Below are 19,050 nucleotides of genomic sequence, written 5' to 3'. Positions count from 1 at the left end.
ATGTTTGCATATGGGAATGATTTGTTCAGTGCTTAATTCATTACAACAATTTTTATGTATCTTTTACATATTTAAGACTTACCTGTCCATAAAGCCAAGTAAGCTTATATTATATAGCCCTGTGTAAAATGTGTGTGCATCAATAATTGCTTTTTACACTTCTCAGAAACCAGTGGACCCGTTTTCATCTAATTTGGTGCAGGGCATTCTGGAATGAAGGGCTGCTATATTCATACAAATAATGTTGATCTACCTTCTACAGTGACTGCCATTACTACAAGTTGTAAAAGCTCCAGAAATGACTACCATTGACAAAATTTGATCTAATGTGACACTTTCTGAGAAGAAAGACTTTTAATGTTTATTCAGATGATTCTGACTTTCCTGCCACTGTTACTAAAAATAAAGCTACTTTTTCTAAAAAAATTTAAAATCTTTAAATGACTTCTCCAAAACTGTGTGAATAGAGTTTGACCTGTCTTGATAGAAAGCATATTAACATAATGACCTTTCATATTTGTATAAATTATGCCAGTGCATTATTAAATATGAACACCATTACTAAGTTTAATAAAACCTTTCAATAGTTTCTTCTTGTTCAAGTGCTGTTATCTGCTAATAGATGCATAATCTTTTTTAAACATGTTAAATAGAATTTTACCAGAATTGATAGATATTATCCTGTCATGAAGATCTTTTAAATTTTTATAAATGTTGCCAATCCATAATGAAGCATGGCTGCTGTTACTGAAACTTGTTTCTGCAAAAAAATAAATGCTCAACAGAATTTGAGCAAAAGTTGAAAGCATCTTGGCAGAAAGAGTTTTAACTTTGTACAAGTGATGTTGATTGGCCATCGAATATGTCTACCATTTCTATGATAGTACAAATATTAATTTTTCTCCTTAACTACTTATTGAACAGAATTTAAACATATATGATAGAAAGCATTCTGGCATGAAGTTCTTACTAATTTATACAAATGATGATCCACCTTCAAATGTGTTCACCATTACTATTAATCCAAAAACTTTTAAACACCTCCAAAACTGTTGAGTAAAATTAACCAAACATGGCAGAAATCATCATTGCATAAAGACCTTTTACCTCTGTGCCAATAATCTTGATCCATCATTAAATAGGTCATCAATACTTTTCAAATACTGCATTACAGAATTTATCCACAAAGCATCCAGGCATTGAGGCCTTGCAATTTTTACAACTCCTGCTGATCTGCTATCAGATATAATAATAATAATAATAATGAGGACTTTGTATAGCACCTAACCTTTAGAAGTTCTAAGAGCTTTACAACATTAGACAACACCTATAAGATAAAAAACATACAATGATATGATTACAAAAACAAACACCATGAAATTAGAAAACATAAGAAAACATGCTGAGAATATTTAAGGTAGGAAATATTATTAGGTCTTTAAGTTTGTTCTTGCAGTCAAAATAAGTGAGTTTTGAGAGCACTCTTGAATGGGATCACTGTGTCTTTGTGTCTAAGTTCAGTGGGCAATTCATTTCATGTTGCTGGGCCCTGGTATGCAAGAGAACGCTGTCCATATGACTTTGTTTTCACAGTGGGAATAATGAGTATATGACTGTCAGAAGAGGAGCATATTAAGTATCTTGCTGGTGTGTACACATGGGTGAGGTCAGATAGGTATGTTGGACTAGAGTCCGTCAGTGAAACATAGGACAGAGAACAAATTTTGTGTTTGATTCCGGATCGAATGGATAGCCAGTTTAGGGTACAGAGCATTGGGGAGGTGTGCTCTGATTGTGGTACTCTAAGTATGATCCGAGCAGCTGTGTTTTGAACTTTTTGAAGTTTCTGGAGCAGATATTGAGATGAACCAGACAGAATTGAGTCACAGTAGTCCAGTCTATTAGTACTAATGAGCACACAAGTGTTTTAGTGGCATCATCTGAAAGATATTTGTGAATTGAGCTGATGCATCTCAGCTCAAGATATGCAGCCTTGCATATGTTCATGACATGTTGGTGCACTGTGAGAGTACTGTCCAGAGTAAAACCTAGGTTTTGTACTGATTGTGTGAATTTAATGTTGGTGTTGCTGATATTTATTGTTTGAGGTAAAGGATGTGAATGAGAAGGTCTTTGTGTTGTGATCAGAATGGCCTCAGTTATATTATCATTCATCTGCAGATATGCATTTTACAAAACATTGAAAGACATTGAACAGAATTTGATCATTTTTGAGAGAATGCATGCTTTAAGATCTTTATAATTCACACAGAAATAATGCTAATCCACCATTAAATATGGGCACCATTACTAAAAATAGAAAAACATTCGGTAGATTTATGTCCAGAAATCTTTGTAATGAATTTGACCAAATTTGAAAATATTCTGGCAATCCACCGAAAATGCTAGATAATAATTTACACAATTTCATGTCAGTAAACTGCTAAATATTTTTTGGACATCATTAATTGAAAACATTCTGGCAATATTACCTTTCAAGATTTGATGAATCATTCTGATGCTGCACCAAATAGGACTCGGGAAGAATTATAGAAACCTGCAACAACTGTTTTCATAATATAAGCAATCAACAACATTGGAATAAATTTAAAGAGAGGTTATCCTACTGATTCATATTTCTTTGCCAATTACACAACTCCCACAATGATTCTTGAACCTGCTTATAATGCAGGGTCAGGCATGGATCACATTTTTTTAATTAGAAAATACAAAAAATTGACGCCAATTTGTTGAATGTAAAGAAAATTGCAATCAAAATGATAACTGAAACCTTAATATATTGCTTGTTTTATTGTCAAAAATGGTAGATGGCACCCAGAAATTTGAATCAAAATTATGAAATTCTTGACTTTTAATAATAATTCATATATTTTGTTAAATTTTCTTTCCAAACAGCATTTTTAGTACACTGTAAATAACAATACTCAACAAAATTTTGATAATGGAAATGTCACTGGCATCAGCACTTTAGTAAATAAATGCCAATTAAATAAGTTTTGACAAGTGAAATTCATCTTTTAGTTGTAATTTTTAGTTCATTTTAAGTGTAATCATCATGTGTTTGGGTGCCATTGTGCACAAGTTATCAAGGTAGAGATGTACTAATTAACTTGGCAGATGTCAACAAGGTGAGCCCAACTCAAGCTTGCCTCTTGTTGAAATTGTGTTATTGGACCTTGTTAGAATATGGATAAGAGAAGACCTTACAGTGGCTTTTTCTCTGAAACTTAATTTAATCAAATTTGACAGATAGCATGGTGATTTGTACAAATCATGCCAATCTGCCATCTTATAGTGGCACCATTACCACAGAAAGAAAAAGATGTCCATAATCCATCAACAACTGCTATTTTAAACTAATCAAAAACCTCCAGATCAGTTTTAACCAACCTTGGCACATGGCATTAAGACCTTCAAGTTTGTGCAAATTATGCTGACTACTGTCAGAAGTGGCTATCATTAATAATAAAAAAATAAGATGACTTCCCCTCATAAACCCCTGAACAGAATTTCAAAACAATTTGGCAGTAAATATCATGGCATATATAACTGTAATGTCCAAATGATGCTGGTTTACCTGTTTCTAAAAATATAATGAACTTCTTCCCTAAAACAGCTGAATTCAGTTGAACCAAAAGCAAGCATCCTAACAGACTTTTTATCACTGAGCAAATGCAGTCGATCTTCCATAGAGATTGTCACAATTAATAAAAGCTGGGCAGAAAACTTTAAATGACCTCCAAGATACTGCTTGTCAAAATTTGACACAAAGCATTTTGTTTTTTATGGGATTTCAAATTTATACAAATAATGTTAATGTGCCATCAGATATGACTGTTGTTACTAAAATATAAAAATGACTAACTTTTTCTCAAAACCCACTCAAGAAATTTGAAGAAATTTAACAGAAAGCACTCTGGAATGAAGAGCTTCTATATCTATACAAATCTGCATTAAATAACTTTGCTCCTACCAACAAAGGAAAAAAATAACATTCCACAGCTTCTTTTAAATAACTGCTTTTACAAATTTGACCATGTTTCACACATAGTGTTTTTTAATTGAGAGCTTTCACACTTTTACAGTGTAATTCTGCCATCAGATATGACTGTCATTATTAAAAGTAGAAAAACATTCTCACAACTTTATCCCAAAAAACCAAGAATTTAACCAACTTTGACACAAGGCATCCTGGCATGGGAACCTTTCATTATTTGGCCAGATGATGGTGAGGAGTGATCAAATACAGATGAGAAAAAGAGAAACCTTGTAAGACTTTTTTCATAAATTATGTGATCAACATGATTATTGAAGAAATTTCAACATAAATCATCCTCCTGATTTTAATGTTTGACCATCTGCTCTTGCATTTGGCTACTATGCAGATGTTAACCAGGTGAAAAATCTTATGATCCAAAGCATATCTGTTTTGCATACGTAGATGAGCTGATTTACGTCTTCATACAGTTAAAGTGGCTTTTAAAATTTTACATGTTTTTTGAACTTTTAGTAATATGACTTTTTGGACTCCATTTAGGGTATATATGTTTTACAAGCACAAATTTAGTTATTTTAGAAATGGATATTGTTCTCATTATCTCTCATTGCTGTTCAGAATAAACAAAACTATTCAACAACATGAAAATTGCAACTTAAAATTAAGAAACCATATTATGCAGAGATGTACCAGATGCTGACTGTCAAATCACCTTCTTCATTTTTGTCATTTGCTGCTTGTGCAAAACAAGAGAATTTTAACCAGCAGTAATACAAATTACAATGTAAATGAAATGAAGCTCAATAAATTGGTTTGCTGAATAAGTTTACACATGTAAGACCTTCTTGTATGCTTTCTTAATGTATTTTGGCAAATCTCCCTGACAGTAACAAAATATCCAAGATGATAAAAAATCTCTTTTAAGCCTTTTCCAAAATTATTATTATATGACATTGATGATCTTTTATCTTATTCCAGCTACATACACCAATTAAATGTAACTGGACAGGGTTCTTTGATAAGGAAAGCCCCATTACCATGTATACAGTCGCCATGGGTACAAATGAAGGGCTGAATGATGTTGTGTCACCTATCGAGATACCTGGACATATGGATCAGTATGCATTCAAAGGTGTGTATTGACATCATAAACATTTCACTTTTACAGCACATGGGAAACATAAGACTTTTGTATCACTTTTCTGGTATTGACAGCCATGTCCAAATCAACAACATTTAGATTTGTGTTAATATTTGGAATATCATATAATAGCAGTACATATTGTTCTGTAGAAACTTATTTTACTTGCTGTGTAAGGGTCAACAAAAAAAAACATTCTTATGTAGGTTTTTCGTTATCGATTGTTAGCAGTGTAGAGTCAGATATAAAATACTGCATTTTCTTAAAGCATTTAGAGTCCGTAAATGATCTATCATTATTTCAAATAAGTATTATGTTCACCTAAAATGGATTACAGCAACATGTACTATGTTACCAGGCAAAAAACCCGAGTATTTACCTCCTTGGCAAAAACATTTCATTTTTAGTTCAACATTCCAAAATCACTTATCAAGTCCAAGAAATATCAGTAAGTGTTATTCGAGATCTTCCTTTAATGAGCTCTAAATTTTAGTTTTACCATCCATTTTTGAAAGGGCTATGACACATATCAAACGAATGACAACTCAGAGCTTTAAGCAACATAAAATAATCTGATGAAACTGATTAGGTACCTTTTGAAATAAAATAACTGCCATCTTCTTTGAGGATGAAAAGAATTAAATGTAACAACTTCTGAACAATTGTTGAATCTGATATGCAAGAGGAAAGAAAGGCCCTAAGAATAATGGAAATGTGATAAACAAACGTGCATTTAATTATTTTATAATCTCATAACCCTATTGTCGATAACTGACAGCACTGAATTGATTACAGCAGTTTGGCCAGTGCAACAATAAATAATAATGATCTGCAGAGTTGTCGTCTTAATCATTCGGTTAAGCAACATTACAAAGTCATTTTTTTGACGTATTTAAATTGTAAAAGTGAAATAGAACGCTACCACCAATCTACAGTCCAGAAAACTGGCAAAATACAACACACTCTTGAGTTTACTCACCAACATGATAACTCTCTAGCTTCAGATTATCTCTCAGGTTATAGGATCAGTTACTGCACATATATTGGTTCTGCGGGCAATGAAATTTACTGAATTAACAAGCTAAATTGTGACAGTTCAACCCTGAAAATTGCACCTAGTTTTTTAATGCAAGGCTACAATGGTTGTTTTGTGTTCTTGCAACTCAGATATGTTGTGTGTATATTTAGAGTTCGTAAACCAGTCTGCTGACCATAAACAGGGGGAAGTAACCACCTTTAATGGCTCAATACCGAATTAAGTCACTGTCATGGAAAACTACATTTCATCTTGCATGCTTTTATTTGGATTCTTTTTAAACAAGCAAAATTCACAAAGATCAATTCTTTATAGAAATTCGGCAGAATGGGATGCATCACTCTCAAAGAAAAACAAAAACTGTGTATATTTTTTAATTTTTATTTAGTAAATAAATGATTAAAAAAAATTCTTCTCCTGGCAGCAGATTGTTATTGAAACAAATATGTGACAATTCTTTCAAAAACTTAATGCCAGAAGTTAATTAGTTGCAACTTTTACTGTGACTATATTTGATAGTGCATACATTTTTGGGAAAAAGCATTTACAAGTACTTGACATCAGATATCTTGCTGTATTAAGTTAGTCTGTAAATAACTTTGCAATCAGCAATTACTATATATTTTACAGGATTTTACTAAATGGAATTCTTTACCCAGTCTTCCATTCCCTGATAAAATGACTGCATAGCTAATTGAGTGTTCAATTACTCAAAGAATTTCCTTTATGCAAAAGAACTCAACTGTTTCTCTAACATGTATAATATTTGTAAAAAATTGTAATGGGAAAAAAAGACATTTGTAGAAAAAGTAACATTCCAAATTTTGCCTTGGTCAAGAAATAGTTCAGTTTATTTTGAAATATATTAATAATGTTCATAGTTAATTTAAACATAGAGAAATGTTGGAATAATATATTTTATTTATGTATCTGCTAAGTACAAGTAATTCAAGTTCTTAGCATTTTGCAACACTGAAAACGTACATGTATATTGTTTAACTCAAGTGCATTATCAGATGCTATAAATAAAAACTATATTATTGGTAACATTTTTTAATTTGACAGTGTGGTTTCTTATACTGAGCATGATCTAGTCACAACATATATTCTTCATCATTTCAGGAAGTACTGATCTCATGCAGAACTGCCCATTTAACTTTCAACTTTCACATCTGATTATTGCAAGCTTACATCAAGTATTTTAGATTTTGCAAGCTTGCAGACTTGGAAAATTCCTTTTGCAAGCTTGCGCAAGCTGGAACTTTAAATTTTGCAAGCCTGCAGACTTCGAAAAATTCCTTTTGCAAGCTTGTGCCAGCACCCTTACTAGCTTGCGCAACCTCAGTGAGCTTCTTGTAAGCTTACATTTTGGTTTGGGAATTTAATTTAATTATTAATGGTAAACAATGAATTTTACTCACTACTATAAAGTTTTTATGTTGTTTCATGCAATAAATGGCAAGAATTGGAATGTTTGTATAATCCTATTCTTTGTCTGATTGATTTTTTAAAGATAGATATTCAAAGATTATACAAGCCCATATCTGGAATCATCTGTGATTATTGCTGTAACAAGATAACTGGGTTGGGGTCGAATTTATAATGAAACACTAATGATGGTAGATACAAATACAGTGTTTATTGATGAATGACTCAAATGAAAAAAGATCAATTATTGGACAAATCAACACAATCCGCATGAACCTAATAATGTAACATAAATGTGAATACAAGTAAATGACCTTACATAGTACAACAACAAAGGTTAATGATTCACAGTAATTTCACATGACAAAAAGAATGATGTGGTTTACTCAAATAGTAAAAATGATGTACTTTGCTAATATAGTAAAAATGACATATTCACTCAAACAGTGAAAAATGAGATACTTGTATAGTAAAAATGACATATTCACTCAAATAGTGAAAAATGTGGTATACTTTACTCAATTAGCAAAATATGTAAAAATGGGACAGATATCATACAATAATCTTTACAGTCCCAAAACACTGGGTATAACAAACCCCAATGTTAGCCCATGGCTGAAAGAATACATGTATGGAGTTACACAAAATACACTGTCACTAGAATACTTGGCTAGCAGTCAGCTTTACGGGTGATCACCGACCACCATTCAGTAACTTTGGTCAATCAGGTAGTCAGTGCCCACCAATTGGTCAGCAATGTCCGATCACCTGCTAATCAGCCAGCTAACCACTGTTCAGTCATCCCGATGGCTGCTATTCAACTAGCTCTGTCGTCAGCTCTATGGCTGCTATGGTCAGCTTTACAGCTGCAATAATCAACTCTGTGGTCAGCTCTACAGCTGCTACCCCGTCAACTCTGATCACTATGGTCAGCTCTACAGCTGCAGTGGTCACCTTTTAAGGTCAGCTCTACAGCTGCTGCCCACTCGACTCTGATCAGCTGAAAATAAATCTAACACCGTGTACTGAGAATGACATGGGCATATACAATAACACATAATGACATTATATATGGTAAGCCTTACAAATTGGGGCCCCAAGTGGTCTAAAGTGCTCTCCGTTACAGATCACTGCCATCTCACCTCTGTCTGCGTGTGTTCGAGTCTCAGATTTGGCCATTATGGGTAGGTAAGAAAGCTTGCCAGTAGCTTCTTGTGGGTCGGTGGTTCTTTCTGGGGTTTTCCCGGGATCTTCCTCCACCATTAATACTAGCTGTCATGTATAGCCTATCATGTGCTGAAAAATGGCGTTAAACCCTACAACAACAATAACAACAAGCTATACAAATTATATTATCGGCATAACATTACAAAGCAATAAACAGGTTCAGAAGTGAACCTACCTAAGTCCAACTAGAATTCTATGGTACTTAAGGTTACTTAATAAAATGCAGCTTTGTTGCTAATATAGATCTCCTGTTAAGTCACATACAAGAAAATAGAATATTTGCATGATACTATGCAAACCAGAGTTACATAAAAAATGTACAAAAATAAATGTGGTAGTACAATAGTTATAACCTATAATATACATAAAAAATTAATAAATAACTCACATACCTCAACAGCTGGAGATCTGCAAGTCCTTAAATAGACTGCTCACTGACAAGAAGTTTCCATAGTGTAATGTTTTCTTCCTATGGTGAGGTAATTATACACAGACATTGTAGCCCTACATCATCTGTGCACTTGATGAATATCAGTTTTTCCCATCAAAAGCACTTCGCACATGCGGCTTAGGATGAACTGAACTCACTGTTTCAAAATATTGTACAATATACATAAATCACCCTCAGGCATCATTGTACACAAAAAAAATGAAACCTGAGTACATGTATTTAATAAATAACAAAGAGATTTGTACAATTCCATGACAATTGCAGATTTTATATCTTATTTGTTTAAAGTATTACATTCTCTTATGAAAATTTTAGGTTTGCATAGCAAATAAATTTTTCGATCCACATATGTAAAAAAAATTATTTTAATGTTTCTCATATGGGTAAATAGCACACATAATATTTATGAAATGATTGATCTTTCTTTTTAACCATAGACATGAAATCAGAGGCCAAACATGGAGACGTATATTATGCCACTGTAATGGCAACAAACAAGGTTGGACTTCAAAGCTACTCCTTCTCTGCTTCCATCAGAGTTGATACCACACCACCTGTATCAGGACAAGTTGTAGAACTGTATGATGAATACAGGCTCAATACCATGAATGTCACAGCAACAGTTCTAATGAATCTGAGAGCATGCAAAACATCTGATGGTATAATTATTATTATTAGTAGTAGTAATAGTAGTATTATTAGCTACAGGAGCATTATGATTAGCATTATCACTTCATTTTCCTTTCAGAATTTTCAACCAAGAAACTTTTCTTGCAGTTTACTTTTATGATTACTATGGATCATGAATTATTATCTTGTGTATCTGTGGCAAATTAAAGCAGTTTCATTGTATTGGTATTTGTGGTTTTTGTTTGCTCATGAAACGTGAAGTGAGGCATGCAAGAGGATTGCACAATTATGCCAATATGATACATTACATACATGTGTTTGTGTACGACAATACAATTGATATGAAGAATATGTTTATCTTGTTCTTGTTTGGAACAGCTTCTATTTTAATGCAAAACAATAGATTCCCTCAGTACCTTGATGAAATGTATTAACTACATGTGAAGTGATTTACATGCTTATATTGTACATAATTATATTACAGAGAATTATCAAGACAGATTAGTTTTGTATTGAGTTACATTCTTTAAAGAGAACATTGTTATTATTATTATTATTATTATTATTATTATTATTTAGTTTTTAAAGAAGCCTTATCAAACATATTTTGTCCATATACACTGTATATGTTACAGACATCAATGAAATTGATCAGGTCTTTTAGATAAAGACAGACAGAACATGGCAGGATGCATATTAAAGACTATATTCAATCACAGCTGTCATGACCTGCCTTTCTTCAATCTAGATCTTAATTTAAGCTCATTTGCCATCTTCATTTGAAATTTTTGTCCTGATTTTATTTGCCATAATATAGTTTCAGCAGTTTAATTGATAGCATAATAAATCACAAACTAATAGCTTCTTTTTCTTCTGTTAGGTTGATACTTAAATTCTGCAACATATTTATGATTTTGTCCAATTAATAAAAAATGACAAGTTATTGAATTGAGTCATTTTGTACAGTATTTAATTTTACAGATTTTTCATTTAATAATGTATAAATGAACTTTGTGAGGTCATTTAGACTTCCATATTTTTTCTCTCATTTTATTTCATTTGCAGTTTTGCTGTGTTTTCATTGTGAATTTATCACATGCACATGTTGCTAACTTGTCAATATAAAACATTTAGAATGTTCTGCAATTGATGCAACCTGTCAAGAATCCTTTACAACTGTGTCGGTAGCCTGGCAACCATTCCTAGATCCAGAATCTGGTATAGTCCAGTAAGTACAGCATTACATATTAAAATTTGTATTGGTTTAAGTCATTCTTGGTTAGTCTGTTTAATTACTGCTTCTGCAACACAGCTTGGATAATCATGATACATGGTTTACAGCTTCACCCATAGCTCTAGCTGTTTTAGTGGTGCCCTGCTAACATCCTATATGGCCACCATGGTGGCTATTACTGCACTTCTCAAAAAATAAAACAGACACTCACACCAACACTAAATGATTTGCTAAGATATAAACATGGTTTTAAAGAAAAATGATGCACATGGCTACCACACTGGAGATTTGCAGTCACTACATTCTTGGATGGATTCTCCTATTAACATTGAATTTTTAACTAGAAGATTTGTTATATCTTGATTGTATTGTTTTAAATTTAACCTCCACCATGGCTTTTATGGTTGCCATGAAAATCTTACTGTGGCTTTTGCTCCTGAATCGATTATTGTATCAACAGGTGGTTTTCACTAAAAGAATTCTTGCTATTTGCAGTTCTTGTTATATTTAAATGATGCTGATATCTCTGCCAAATGGCTGCATTGATTACAAACAAATCTTAGAAACCTCTTGATGGTTACTTCAGAACATATTGTTTTACTGACATTGGGTTTTCAGTCAAGACTATAACAGTACCTAGTTTTGATGAAAATATAGTGCTAATCGAAAGTTTAAGTTTACCTTCTTCAGACTTGAGCACATTTCATTTTATGGAGCACACAATTAAAGTCCTATAATAAGCCCACATGGCCAGCCCATTAATTTTTTAAAATTAATTTGTAGGTTTTCTTATTATCAAACAAATACATAGTACATATTTGCCAAATTATGTAAAAGTGGATAGTTAACTGTTGGCATATCATCAAGCATGAGATTATCACTGAATAGATACATTAAGATCAAAATCTTATAAAAATACAAAGTTGGAGATTAGCATAACTGCCATAACATGACATGACTCACTAAAAACAATTTTTTACTCCCAAACCCAATGAAATGGTCATGTTTTGAAAAACATGATTTTTCAGTAATTGTTTTGGAAAAAAAAATATAAAAGAGAGAAACAAAAACCACCACATCATTATATACCGGAACATGAATAAATGATAAACAGTCTGCACCAAGCTGACTTAAAACTACCCTCGGGGCAGTAAATACAGTAAATTGCCATAGAGGCAATTAAAAGGCAATGAGGTCAGGTATAAATAACCATGAGTTCATGTATTAATTGACATACAATAACTTGGGTGATGTGTTAAGTCCTTTGAAGACTGCTTTGATAGAGCCCATTGAGCTAAATTGCATAGGTAAAGTTCACAAAGTGCAACAACCCAGTTCATTATAAGTAATGGGTAAATCTAAGAGATGTTTGATGCATGTTGAAGAACCAAAGTTCATCACTGTCTTGAATGAGAATGTTAAAGCCATCTGTTATAAATATTGGCAAGTGTGTGAACAGCAACAACATTCTTTGAAGTCAGATCTTAATCTATATATAAAATCTAAAGCAAGATTGTTTCATCTGTTGGAATAGCCTTAAAGTGTGGCTCATTTTTAAAGGTGGTTCTGGAAGGAATGAGCTATAAGCAAAGCTGAGCAAAAATAAATTTCAGAAGTCCTTGATGGAGTTTTATTTTGTGAAGCACAACAGCAAGCTAGTTCATTTAATTCTTGGTACATTTATTTGACATGCTGAATTGAACATTCAGATTAGTTCTTTTTATTATTATTATTTGTTATCTTAATCTTATTCAATTACTGTTAATTGACCAATGCTTTTCAAGATGATTTTATCATAAAATAGACTGACTGAAAGAAAGACAATAATAAGTACAAACTTAGGTTTGCACAGTTGATTTTTGTTTTTGTTGATAAAGCATTAACAAACACACTGGACAGAGGCGTTTATTTGCTGTAAACCTGTAAATCCACCATTAAACATAAAAATATTTTTCCTTTGCTCCCCTCCCCCAATGAAATAGCTGGTCCCAGATGTGATGTATGTTCATTTATCATGGTCAGTCTGCATTGGATAAAGTTCTGGTAATGCTAACATTGTGTTTGTCAACATCAACTTGGTTTTGACCAGGATTTGCCCAGAGAATCCAGCAGGGAAGTTTAAACAACAGTACCATCCAGTGTAAAGATGAACACTAATGACACTTGCATTGCCTTCAAACACACTACCTACTTAACTCCTGATAGCATCAAAGACTGCATCTATCATACATTTTGCCATTGAATGGATTTAAAGACAGAAAATTGGTGTATGTATTTATTTAATGTCAATGAGGTTTTGATTATGTGAATGTTTGCACATATGTGTATATATGGTGTTGATATTTATGATGATAAGTCTGTCAACTATTTTTTTTTTTGTTTTTAAGTGTATTAATTGCTTTAAAGAAAAAGGACAAGGCATTTTTGTATTCAGATTTGAATTTCTAATCATTTTCTCAAGGATTATATGAAAAGATAGCTTATTCTCAATTGGACAACAGCACTTTTTGGGGATTTCAAACCACACTTTTGAGTCTCAAAAGAACTACATCACTGTGGAAATATGGCAGGTATGAATTAATGTTCTTGTATCCATGATTTTCTTTCCATAGGTATGAAATAGCTGTTGGAACTAGCCCTGGGGGTGCCCAGATTAAATCCTTCTTCGAGATTCCAATAGGTAACAGCTACATCATTCATGGTCTGAATCTGAAGGGAATGAAGCAGGTCAGTATCAAAACAGAGGAACAAAGGCAGCAAGAGATTGCAAAAATATACATACAAATTTTTCACCTTAAAATGGAATGGCTACATATATCATCTGGCATTTGCTTGTTAAAAAGTAATTACACATTATATAAATTAAATCTGGGGTTTACAAACATTTAGATCAAATAATGAGTAACATTCTGTGAGAATATTCTCATAGTCACAGAAAATCTTGCATTGTCATAAAGTGATACTGGAATCCAGAAGGAAATAAAGTCTGACTTCATTCTGACAGCTCTTTATCTTTTAACTGTACTTGAATTATCAGTATTACAAGTATACAGAAATTATGGAAGTTGTTTGATTCTTGCAAAATATGTTTAAAGTAACCAGCAGAGTTTGAATATTGTGGCAAATAAAGAATGGTCAACATTATAACAATTCATGACGTGGTCTCTGATATATCTATGTTTATGTTAATAGTGATAATCATAATGATTTACTCAAAGATTTTCTGAATGTTTTACTTTTATTTTGGTCCAGAGTATTTTTTTTATTTTAAATTTAGTAAGTTCTAATGTTTACCAACAGGTGTTTGTGACAGTAAAAGGAATCAATGGTGCTGGAATGTCAACAGTGTCCACATCAAATGGCATTTACCTATCATACCTAAGTCAAGGGGAAAAGCCACCTAAACATGGAGGAGTTTGGGATGATGATCCACACTCATTTGCTGATATGTAAGCAAAACAGGAAAATGAAACTTCCAAATGCAATAAAGCATGTAGTCTTGCTATCATTTTGGATACGGCAGAATAAATTTGCATAGCATAAATTAGAAACTCCTGCATGCATCTGTTTGTAGAACAGGCATAAGATGTTTAATTTGAAGAATATACAGGCTATGATCAATATATATATATATATATATATATATATATATATATATATATATATATATATATATATATATATATATATATGAAAACAGTATGATGAAATATCTTCATAAGATGGTGCTAAAACAAATTAACAAAATGCAGAAACATTTGAGTCACTAGTTAAAAAAGTAATATTTCAGATGATGAGAGAATGAATATAGAGAATTTTTTTCCTGATAATCTTTTACAAAATTAGCCTTAAAGTTTAAATTACGTTTTTAAAAACCCAATGGTCCCTTTCCTTGGGGAAGGATAACCAGTCTCATTATGTTTTATGTTGTACAAGTGTAGTGTCAATATGTAATCAAAAAGAAAGAAACAGTAAAAAGATTCATGCACACTTGCATCCATACTCATACAGACAAAGTGTTTCTAAAATGCATTGTTGTAAAGATTATTACCAAAACACAAATGTTTGAATATTATAAGGTATCATTTTATATTTTTCTATGTTGAAACTTAAAAGATGGCTCACAAAGACATCTTTTCTATTGTACAACTTAGCTTATTATATGTATATTGACATTTTTTAACCAAATGTTTGAAAATAATAAGCCTGTCAAACTTGTCATTTGCAATAATAATGTGAAAATGTACTGGTTCAGATACAAATTCTGATCTCTCCAACAGACGATTTAAATTCCAGAATTCTTCAGTAACCAGACAGCCATTCAATACATGCTATTTTCAATTCAATATTTGTAAAAGTGAATGTCTTTGTCATCATTATTGATGTGTAAATTTGTTTTTCTTGAACATTTGATTTGTAACAATAATTCTGTGCATAAAAATAAAATTAAAAACCAGTTGTGTATCCTTTGTGAAATGTTTAAATGATACTTCAGGATCAAGCACCCAAATTTTGAATGCACAGTTAAGTCTTGTTGAAACATTAAAACACAAATCTTGAAATTTGTTTTTCAGAGAGTATCAAACAGATAGAACAACACTCTATGCACGATGGGATGTCAGTGGTGACCCATGTCCAGCTGTTAAATACGAATGGGCCATTGAAAGACTTGATGGTTTCCGTGTCCAGGATTTTGTTGACACTTTTGGTAAATCCCATGTCTACATTGTTGCTGTAGGTTTCACAAAAGCTGGTTTTAGCTCTACCGATTATAGAACAGATCTTCTGGGATGGTCTTTTGTTTGCTGTCGATTCGTCTATTTGTTATCATTATACCTAAACTACCTGGATGATTGCCATAAAATGTTACACTTTTGTCCCATAGTTTGGTTGGTCCTATATCGAATGGTGCTGCTTGGGCATCCAATATGGCCACCAAAGAGCCCAATTTAAAAATCTTATCACTACTCCTGATTTGATGGTCATGTAAACAAGGTTTTTTGTTGCTAAAAGCTTTTTATGATATCTAGTTGGTCTAAATGAAAATGTTACTGATCTGACAACTAATATGGCCCCCATGAGATAACTTCCATCTTGAAAACTGGGTTTTTGCTGAATGCATGGTCATATCAAAATGGGGTTTTCACTTTTTATGATACCTAGTTGGTATATTAAAAATATGTTGCTGATCTGAAATTCAATATGGTTACCACATTAGTCATTTTGGAAATCTTGTTATTGCAGCCCTTCCTGAACAGAGAAAGGGATATTAATGTGGTGTGTCCTCCAAAAGACTTCTTTTGATGTCAAGTTGGTTTTAAATGAAAATGGCATTGATATGACATCCAAATATAATATATAATATTTTAAATTACGAAACTCCAGTTAACTGTAGATACAAGTATTATGCAGTGAATAACATCTTGAAATGGATAAACATAGTGCACACCATATGCATTCCTGAATGTGAATAAAGGCATGAAAACACAAATATATTTGAATTGCACTTAAAAGATGACCCCGACTCTGCATGAATAAAATGTTAAGTAAAAAAGGTTGATTTATAAGCAAGTATATATGTTAACCTTTCCTGAAGAAAATTTTACCAGCCATGACATTGCAGACCTCTCACTCATTGCCAGTACTGTTGTCATCCTCAGTGCAACAAGTAGAATAGATCACTGTGAACCTACATATTGGGCCTGGTATGGTGTCCCATCTGGGCTTTGATACAGCTTGGTAGTGGCTTTGGTGATACCAATTTCTCTGACTTTAGGAAGAATCCTAGACTGTCAATACAAAGCAGTTAATATCTGAAGATAATGTGTTCCAACATGGCTAGACTTACATCTGTATTTACTGTCCCATAAAACCTGCTTTTAGATGCTTGGTCATTGCATGAATTGCAGGGAGATTCTTTATCACCCACTCTTCTATGTTTGACTTTTCACACTAATAGGGATAATCTTCCATTCTTCATCCACCAGTGGAAATGAAAAGACTCAGCCATCCATGTTTCAGTTGAAGAGATTTGCTGGCTTCAGCTGCCAAAGTTTGTACACCCACAGCTAAATTCTGTTGTAAAGTTCCCACATCAATAAAAAAAGATGAGCTGTCATATAAATTGCATCTCTGGTCAAGTTGATGATGTACTTTATTTAAAAGCTGTTTCAGGACCCAAGTATCAGCAGACTTTCTTTTCCCATTGATCCATACCTCCAGTATCAACCTGGCTTTCCACCAGAAACACACACACCGGCTTTACACAAAAGATTCAGCTGTCAACAGAAATGTTGCAGGTCTGTGAAAGTCCAAACCATCCTCAGTACATATGGACTAGAAGTCATTTCTCAGTAGACAAGCAGACTTTCTTTTCTCATTGATTCATACATCCAGTATGAACCTGGCTTTCTACCAGACACACATGCCTGCTTTTCACACTGAAGATTCAACTATCAACAGAGATGTCGTAGGCCTGTGAATGTCCAAACCTTCCTCTGCACATATGGGCTAGAAGTCATACCTTGATACACAGGTAGTTAAATAACTTACTATTTGGATCCATGGTCAGCTTGGGGTTTTAATCGTTATTTTCAAGCAGTCTGAACACAGCCTAGAACCTTCAATCAAAAATCTTCTTGATGGATGTGCTCTGGAGTTATTCTCTAGTATGGCTGAACATGCACTTTCCAGTTCCAATGGATGCATGTACTCATTAATTTGCAGCTTGTGGAAACATATGCCTTTCTCTTCAAAAACTGGTCATGATGCAGACTCACTCTACACATGACTTAGTTCCCAAAAGCTATGCAAATTTCAGCCTGTCTTAAATCTAAGCTCTCTCAGCTAATTTTGTTAGGTCACCACAGTTCATAATGGAGATCTCAAGATTGGTATTCAGTGCAGTTCAATAGATTGTTGTGGGTTTAACACCATTTTTCAATGCATGATGAAGCTGTACATGGTGGCCAGTATAATAGGTGGAGGAAGAACCCAGGAAAACCCTGGTAAGGACCACCAACGCATTGGAAGCAACTGGCAGACTTTTTCACTTACCACATTAGATTAGTCTGAAACTTGAATTCAGACAGACAGAGGTGAGATGGCAGTAACAGGTAAAGGCCAACATATTAGATCACTTCTCCACCCGAGGCCCCCTCCCCATTCAGGAAGTAGACTTCATAGTAAGCCAAGACCAACAAGATGCATCACTTCTCATTTCTATTCACATTCCTGAGGTTTGCATTTAGATACATGTACTAATTCACGGCACTCTTCTTATGATCTAAATGTTAACCAATGGGTTTTCACAAGAATCATGGACAGATTCTTGTTTCAAACTACCTTCTGGTCTGTGACATCCAAATAGATGACATTCTACAAATAACCTGATGAGTTATCTTTGTGTCAAATCATGAAATAGCATATTCCTCTTCAGCTTTACACTGGATTCCTTGTAAGCAAGGAAAAATCCACTTTTATTCCATTCCAACATGTCCCTAAGTTTGGAGTTCAAAACTTTCTTAAACAATTGTGTCATGCTATGGAAGAAGTGTTGAAAATCATTTCTGCAGTGTTTACCATTTGCTAGGTAAGTTCAGTTTTGAGCTCTGGAATGTTCTTGTTTCTTGTCATTCATTGTAGCAGCTGATTTTTTTTATTCATGGCCACTTGTCCATCAGACCATTATCAGTGTTTAGACAGTTACAAAGATTGCTGGGATACCTAATACCTGCACCTGTTCCAAGAAGTCAGTGGTGTTTGGTCCCTTCAGGTTTGCTTATTACATGTCATTCTCATGGAGATGAAGGCCATAGTGAATGTCTTACAAGCATGACAGGAGATACTGTTTCTGAAAGGCATCCTTATCCTATTTAACAACTTT

The 19,050-nt window shown here is 33.3% G+C and overlaps 1 protein-coding gene across 1 annotated transcript in view; it reads left to right on the top strand.

Annotated features, from left to right (window-relative positions):
- Positions 1 to 19,050, top strand: part of LOC149785554 (uncharacterized) — a 198,141-nt gene that overhangs the window by 88,823 nt on the left and 90,268 nt on the right. Inside the window, exons 24-29 of the mRNA XM_089979355.1 lie at positions 4,997 to 5,150; positions 9,739 to 9,960; positions 11,066 to 11,159; positions 13,778 to 13,892; positions 14,466 to 14,614; positions 15,740 to 15,873. Coding sequence (XP_089835481.1) covers positions 4,997 to 5,150; positions 9,739 to 9,960; positions 11,066 to 11,159; positions 13,778 to 13,892; positions 14,466 to 14,614; positions 15,740 to 15,873 — 868 coding nt within the window. The remainder of the gene's footprint in view (positions 1 to 4,996; positions 5,151 to 9,738; positions 9,961 to 11,065; positions 11,160 to 13,777; positions 13,893 to 14,465; positions 14,615 to 15,739; positions 15,874 to 19,050) is intronic.

The sequence above is a fragment of the Sinohyriopsis cumingii genome, chromosome 13 (genome assembly GCF_028554795.1).
Source record: "Sinohyriopsis cumingii isolate HCF-2022 chromosome 13, ASM2855479v2, whole genome shotgun sequence".
Classification (NCBI taxonomy): domain Eukaryota; kingdom Metazoa; phylum Mollusca; class Bivalvia; order Unionida; family Unionidae; genus Sinohyriopsis; species Sinohyriopsis cumingii.
The sequence above is the reverse complement of the archived record's forward strand: the minus strand, read 5'-3'. Positions and strand labels throughout refer to the sequence as shown.